Raw genomic sequence first — 7,767 nt, 5'->3', positions numbered from 1 at the left:
ATTGCCCAAACCCAAACCCAAACCCAAACCCAAACCCAAACCCAAACCCAAACCCAAACCCAAACCCAAACCCAAACCCAAACCCAAACCCAAACCCAAACCCAAACCCAAACCCAAACCCAAACCCAAACCCAAACCCAAACCCAAACCCAAACCCAAACCCAAACCCAAACCCAAACCCAAACCCAAACCCAAACCCAAACCCAAACCCAAACCCAAACCCAAACCCAAACCCAAACCCAAACCCAAACCCAAACCCAAACCCAAACCCAAACCCAAACCCAAACCCAAACCCAAACCCAAACCCAAACCCAAACCCAAACCCAAACCCAAACCCAAACCCAAACCCAAACCCAAACCCAAACCCAAACCCAAACCCAAACCCAAACCCAAACCCAAACCCAAACCCAAACCCAAACCCAAACCCAAACCCAAACCCAAACCCAAACCCAAACCCAAACCCAAACCCAAACCCAAACCCAAACCCAAACCCAAACCCAAACCCAAACCCAAACCCAAACCCAAACCCAAACCCAAACCCAAACCCAAACCCAAACCCAAACCCAAACCCAAACCCAAACCCAAACCCAAACCCAAACCCAAACCCAAACCCAAACCCAAACCCAAACCCAAACCCAAACCCAAACCCAAACCCAAACCCAAACCCAAACCCAAACCCAAACCCAAACCCAAACCCAAACCCAAACCCAAACCCAAACCCAAACCCAAACCCAAACCCAAACCCAAACCCAAACCCAAACCCAAACCCAAACCCAAACCCAAACCCAAACCCAAACCCAAACCCAAACCCAAACCCAAACCCAAACCCAAAAACCCAAACCCAAACCCAAACCCAAACCCAAACCCAAACCCAAACCCAAACCCAAACCCAAACCCAAACCCAAACCCAAACCCAAACCCAAACCCAAACCCAATTTTAAAGATAGATTCACTTGTTTGTTGGAATAAAAGTTTGTGACAATAATAAAAATAAAAACACACAGTAAAGCCCTTGTTCATGAAATTTCAAAATCGATTGAATGCAATCAACCAAAAAATGCCGGCGCAAAATCACCTCCCAGTGGAGGCACTTTGTTGCATCTTCTCTATTCCATCATCGTCGTCATCATCGTACATTCAACATTCAATCAAAATTGCAAGCCAACATCTCTGCATCTTCATATTTTAAGTTCATAAATGACATGCAGCACATGTGACATTTCACACAAAATTCCCAAGTAGAAACTGGATCATCTTCGATCGCCAAACAGACCACTGGTTGGTATAGCACGTTTTCCACAAACCTCCACACACCTTCCAATCCCGATGATCCGAGTGGAAATGAGATTTTCGAATGGTCATCACACTTCTCTTTGGTTATGATCTAGAAGAAGAAGATGTTTCCAAGGCAGAGGAGTATTTACAACGAGCCGCTGATAAGGGAATTATAGAAGCACAATCCTTGGTAACTATTCCATGGAGAAGCCTGACGAGGAAAAAGGGAGAAAATTATTGCTACAGATTGCGAATGAAAATCAATGGAAATATGAACCTGTGGAAAATCGTGATTTGGACAATGAAAATTACCTTTCGTATGTGGGCGTTATTTACAATATTGGAGCTCTCTATGCAGCTCATGACCATAATTATGAGAAGGCCTTGGAATGGTTTTTGAAAGCGGCTGAACATGGTCATGCTCTTGCAGAATTCAATATTGGAGGTCTGTATTTCAATGGAATGGGTGTTGAAAAAGATGACGAAGTATCATTGGAATGGTATCGAAGATCTGCTTCAGGAGGATATCCTAAATCGCAATTCTATGTTGGTAAAATGTTATTGAACAAGGCCAATGGCTTGCCTGTGACCACCGTACCCTCTCACAAAGTACAGCTTGTGACAGAAGCCATTCAAAATCTAGAAATGGCTGCACTACAAGGTGTACAAGACGCTCAACTGTATCTTGCTCATCTTTACATGCAAGGTCAGTTAGTGAAGCAAGACATGAAACAAGCCATTGCCTTGCTAACTCAGTTGGCAAAAAAGGGAAATGTCACTGCACAATCGAATTTAGGAGCCTTTTACATGTCCGGTGTCAAAGATGTTCTTCCGAAAGATCGAGCTATAGGAGCTCAATGGCTCTCCAAAGCTGCTGCTTATGGGGACGTAAGTGCCCAATACAATTTGGGAGTCTATCATTACGAATGTAAGGAATACGAAAAATCAATGAATTGGTACATGAAAGCTGCCAATCAAGGATATTTCCATGCGGAACGATGTATGGGTCTTCTCTATTTGAAAGGAGAAGGTACAACACAAGATTATCCAAAAGCAATGGATTATCTGAAAAAAGCTACATCAAAAGGGGATTCTTTTGCCATGAAGATCCTTGCCGTCATGTATCGTGATGGATTGGGAGTGGAGAAGGATTTGAATGTTGCCGAGCAATGGAGGCCAATGGCCCATCAATATGAAAAGAAATAATCGAACGACGAAAGGAGAGTAGTTGGAGTGAAGAATTCTAGGGATGAGATTAAAAGAATGCTTGTCTTTGAGGGTTTACAGAGGTTAAGCGAGCGTTAAATGATTGATTGTTTTGCCCTGTTGTCGACAAGCTAAAAGTGAATGCATCAATTGAACTTTTTGGGCATTAAATCTTGATCATATCTTCTTACTATGCGATCTTACTTTGCCTCTATTATGAACACAGTTGCCTCAAAAAGTTCGTTCCTTTTAGTTTTATTATTCCTTTGTTTTTTCCTTAATTTCACTTTGTTGATCCTTGTTGATACTGGAGCTTTTCCAAGAATTGTTGTTCAATCCTTTTCCACTATTATTCGTTTCATTACCAAGAAACTTTGCAGTTGTGTCTTTCTCGGTGTACAAAGTTTCCTCATAAAGTTCGTCGTCAAATCCAAAAAATAAATTTGGATCTCCATCCAAAGGTTTTCCCATATGATGACTTGGAATATCAGAGTCATCTTCTTCCACAGTTGTGGATCCAACCACATACGAACCAGGAGTGTAGGATCCAATTGGATTTTTGTTTGCCATCTTTTCTGTTGTATTTAAATTAGGAATTGGATTTGGATTGTCAAAGAAGGAACTTTCTTTTTCCTTTTCTTTTCGAACAGCACTTGGAGATTTGTCGTATGATGAAACAGATGCAACAGAAGGGTTATTCTTTAGAAATTCTTGTTGATCCTTTTCGAAAGCTGTTGTTGAAGCATTCTTCTCATTCTTGTCAGAGGCTGCCTCTCCAATGACTTGCCGATTTGAGAGTGAGGACCTGAATAAGGCTGCGCGAGTATTTGTGTTTGGGTGGAAGCACCACGTGCTGCCACTTGAATGGCAGAGTTGTTGAAGTCGAGAGGGGAGAACTCTCTTCATGATGAAAGTTTTTTATTTCTGCATGTGTGTCGTTTGGGTCTCAATGGTTGTCGGATCATGTCTGGAATGTGGATGGTGGATCAGAATGGAGAAAATCTAAATAGGTTTTTTCTCATGACAAGAGATGGGCACGAGAGTGTACTGTTAATTCCAAAACTTGAGTTTTTCCAAATTAGGAATTTTAAAATAGATGAAATCCAAATTCATGAACCCTTCCTGAGTTCCTCATAACATTATAATCTATGCCAACACAATTTCAGTACTAGTAATTCGAGATCCAGGACATTTGAGAGCTCTTTTTCTTTCCACACACAAACTCACTTGAGGGATTGTATTTTTTCTATCGACCATGATATAACGAGAAATCTTTGACACCACACGAGAATTGGGGTATTTTAGAATGACCGTGACCATGATGCATCCTCTTTTCAAATCCTTTCTCAGCCACCCAAATACAAATTCGAACAGCTGTGCATAACTTGTCAACAATTTTGGCAGCGAGGGCCAACTTGGCTAAATGGTTGTTCTCTGTGGCTGCAGGTTTGTTGAGGCCTTCGAACAACGATGCAACATATATTGAAATGCCAACCAAATTTAGCCTTATTCTTAAGAATTGAAAATCTTAATATTTATTTAATAAATAGACTCCTTTTTCAGCTCGAACATTTGTTAGTGTCGCCTTTTGATACAAACATTGTGGAAATTAGCGTTTTTTGATGTTGAAAAAATCACCAAAGAACTTCCTTCGGGTACAACATTTATGTTTCACTCCGATGAATGGAATACACATTCTGAGTTGGAATTCAAAGTTGAAGGGCTTTCAAAAAAACGTTCACTCTCTGAAACAGAGCAAGAAGAATATGAGCAATCAAAACGAAAAGTTTCTAACTTCAAGTTGGTACCATTAAAGGACAATCAAGAATTTCTTTCATTGATTGAAAAAAAATTGGAGGAGAGGGATGTTAAGTGGAAGCAAGAGTTGGAGGAGAGGGACATTAAGTGGAAGAATAGAGAGCAAGAGTTAAAGCAAGAGTTGCAAGAATTGGAGGAGAGGGAGAAAGAGTGGAAGCAAGAGTTGAGGAATAAGGATAAAGAGTGGAGGCAAGAATAGGAGGAGAGGGATATTAAGAGGGAGCAAGAATCGAAGAAATGGGAGCAAGAATGGAAGCAAGAGCTGGCTGAGTTGAAAAAAAAGCTGATCAAAATAGCCATACGTTTTCCAAACGATTATGCTACTCTAGACAATAGAGGTTTTTCAAGTCTGCCATGAAAAGTAAAGATGAATTGTCTCTCTTCGCATTGTTTTTTGTGACTTCTCGCCCATTAGCACGCCCACCTATTTGCTTTCTTAAGCTTAACATTTTCGCTGGTGTTGGTCGTGAACACTCTAACTTTGAAAGTGTAGGACATATTCCTCGCAACACAATAACATGTTGGCTCAATATTTATTATTCATGATCAACACCTTCTTCATCATCCTCTTCATGTTCCATAGAAGCTTCTCCTCCATGAGCAAGTATTGAACTAGCACCAACCATCATGGCATCTTCATCTTCCTCAGTAGCAGCTCCAGCTTCATGGGATTCACCAAGTTCTTGTTGCTTTCTCTTCTTTGGAGGTCTTCCTCTACCTCTCTTTTGTCCAGAGAGAATCATTTCACCATTCAAATATTTGAGAATACTGTTACAGAGATCATTCTTTTTCACACCGACATATTTAATGCCTTTCGATTGAGCAAAGGCAATTAATTCTTGAACTAAATACTTGTCTCTTAGATCTTCAAAGGTAATTCCTTTTTCAATTTGAGGTCTCTCCCCCTCAGTGTTAATGACTCTCTTTCGTCCTCTCTTTTTGTAACTCTTAGCATTTGGAGAACTCAAATCTCCATCATAGGATGATCCAATTGGAGAGCTAAAGGATGGTGAAGGACTTGCATATTCATCATCTGAAGGAATATCCGCTGTTGATTTCTTTGATTTGGAACTAGATTCAAAGAAATGAGGTTTCTTCTTTTTCAGTCTCACCATTAAATCTTCAGCTACATGAGGATATTCATCAACAAGAATAACCTCTGAGAGCATTTCCTTAGTTGGAGAAGCATCAAATACTTGTTTCTTTTGATCGTATTGTGAAGCTTCTGCTGCTTCTTTGAGAACACTCTTTTTACATTTGCATAAAACTTCCTTAGCGCCATAGAGAAATATTTCTTCGAGAATGGCATCCACCAAGTTCGAATGTGTTGTGTCAAATTCTTCAATTTCCAATGCCTGTAAAAAGAGTATGAGTGTGGAATCTTGAAGATTATCAAGTAAGGTCTCTGCATTCAGTTTTTCGAAAAGTAATTTAAAGTTTGCTCTCAAACCAGATTTTTTCAATGTATGAACAGTTTTAGCTGTGAGAGTATAATCAGGATCAATCTCCTTATGAGAAGCTTTCTCCAACTCACGAACTGCTCCATCATAATGAAGTAAATCCTTCAATGCAGTTCTCATATCTTCTCGATCGAGTTCTGTTAAGAAATGTTTCACACTAACATTCACAGCCTTCTTTCCAAGTTCAAAAATTAAAAACTCTTTTCGATGTTCATCAGTGATGGTTTTTCCTCTCTTCAAGACAGGATCTGTATTGGTCAGATTATTCTTAGCTGCAATGTGTTGAATGGTTTTGAGAAGCATTCGTTGTAAGGTCAATGTAAAGTTCCTGACAATATCCTTTGGGAAGTACTCGTATTCATATTTGAGTGTCTCAGTATCATAATCCGATTTGAGAGTATTCACCACTAAATACAAATCATCACCTTCATTCGATGATGCTGCTGCAGATATGAGTGGTTGTTGAGAAGAAACAGCATGACCAATTTGATTTCCAAGTTGCATGGCAGCTTCTTCCTCTTCTTCAGAAGACAGAAATGAAACTGTTCCTCTCGAAGAATGGTTGTTGAGTGAAGGTTGACAAGTGGCATTTAACGTTGAAGAAGCAGTTGGAGCACTTCCAATCAAGTAATCCAATTCATCTACCATGGTGTTAAGATCTTCAGGTTTAATCATAGAAGTAACACCAGACGTGGTGGCAGCATTTGTGTTTTGAATATTTCCAATTTGGGAATTATCCTGAGTAGTGGAAGTGTTTGCTGACATGTTACCAATAAAAGAAGAACCAGGAGATGTCGAATTATGGTTGATCGGTGATGGTTGTTGATGTTGTTTAGTTTCTCCCTTAAATTTGTGCTTCTTTGGAAGATCTTGATAAATGACTTGATTGGATGGTTGTGTTGTTGTTTCTTCGGGAGTCATAGGAGTTCTCTTCGAGAGGAGGGAAATTCACTCTTCTTCGGTGATGGAGATGGAATTTTCTAAACTTCGCAAAAGTTTCAACATGTTGTGAACAAGAGAATGTGGATCAAGAGAAATCACAAAGCAAAGGATGGTGATCAAATGGAGACGATCGTTCCACGCACTAACTTACCCGTTCTTTCTTGTGTCAAGTGAGATGTGAAATTCTTATCCAACTAATTTTCATGATCAAAAGTATTTGGGAACAATAAAGAATGATCCAAACATCATCATTCGAAACAAAGAGAGATTTTATAACGACAATTTATAAAAATAATAATTTTAATCATCAACGAATAATTATTTTTCGAAATTTATTTCGATCGAAAATATGAATACTTACATTATGAACACCACAACACTAATTTGTATTTGAATACAACTTTCGATGATTTTGGTGATAATGATTCTAACGATGATTAGCCTTTTGAACCCGAATAAGCTTTCACCACACAATTTGTAAAAATATTTTTTTAAAAAAATTTGCATTTCATTTCGTTCAAAATTAAATTTCAAGACAAGCCTTGTATTATCGAAATAATTTATTGAAAATTGTTCTCTGGAGCCGAGATGGAATTTCGACCTGGAATGGTCTTGTTGACCATTGGTGTGATGTGCTCGATCGCATCTCTCATTTTGATGACATTAACCGGAGTGTTTTTCGGAATAGCTTTCAAGTACGTTTGTTTCAAAAAAGATCATTATCATTCCATTCTTAAATTCATCAACAACAACAATTTTAATACTAAAACAACACTCTTTTTGGTGGCATACCTTTGGATGTCTTTATCTTTTCAAATGATTTCATTAATATCATCATTTCATTGTGGCGCCACAATGATCTCGAATCGGACTTTCAGTTCCGACGCCGAAAGTTACTCGGTGCCAGTCAACTGCACAGTCATGTCACCTCTCGTCCAATGTGAACAATCGTATGGGAAAAGGCGAAACAAGTATTGTTCAGCCATCGTTTGTTTAAAACACAACAAGGATCACAACAGCACTATTGCAAGTCCATCGAGTTCCCACAGCATGTCCCCTTCCTCCG

General features: G+C 39.3%; 4 protein-coding genes across 4 annotated transcripts; 1 reads left to right on the top strand and 3 right to left on the bottom strand.

The window, feature by feature from the left end:
* Positions 1-1,020, bottom strand: FDP41_001457 (uncharacterized protein; the record flags this gene model as incomplete). Its single annotated transcript, XM_044704543.1, has 1 exon — positions 1-1,020. A coding segment is annotated over one exon (1,020 nt), but the record flags the coding sequence as incomplete, so codon positions are not given.
* A 456-nt stretch (positions 1,021-1,476) lies between these two features.
* On the top strand, positions 1,477-2,481 carry FDP41_001456 (uncharacterized protein; the record flags this gene model as incomplete). Its single annotated transcript, XM_044704542.1, has 1 exon — positions 1,477-2,481. One exon carries the CDS (start codon positions 1,477-1,479, stop codon positions 2,479-2,481), a length of 1,005 nt encoding a protein of 334 aa, XP_044564252.1.
* Positions 2,482-2,739: 258 nt separating this feature from the next.
* On the bottom strand, positions 2,740-3,387 carry FDP41_001455 (uncharacterized protein; the record flags this gene model as incomplete). Its single annotated transcript, XM_044704541.1, has 1 exon — positions 2,740-3,387. The coding sequence occupies one exon, from the start codon at positions 3,385-3,387 to the stop codon at positions 2,740-2,742; it is 648 nt and encodes a 215-aa protein (XP_044564251.1).
* Positions 3,388-4,835: 1,448 nt separating this feature from the next.
* FDP41_001454 (uncharacterized protein) lies at positions 4,836-6,680 on the bottom strand (the record flags this gene model as incomplete). Its single annotated transcript, XM_044704540.1, has 1 exon — positions 4,836-6,680. The coding sequence occupies one exon, from the start codon at positions 6,678-6,680 to the stop codon at positions 4,836-4,838; it is 1,845 nt and encodes a 614-aa protein (XP_044564250.1).
* Between the last annotated feature and the right edge of the window lie 1,087 nt (positions 6,681-7,767).

This window comes from Naegleria fowleri (assembly GCF_008403515.1).
Source record: "Naegleria fowleri strain ATCC 30894 chromosome Unknown tig25, whole genome shotgun sequence".
NCBI classification, from domain to species: Eukaryota; Heterolobosea; class Eutetramitea; order Acrasida; family Naegleriidae; genus Naegleria; species Naegleria fowleri.
This window is presented reverse-complemented; position numbering and strand designations above follow the sequence as displayed.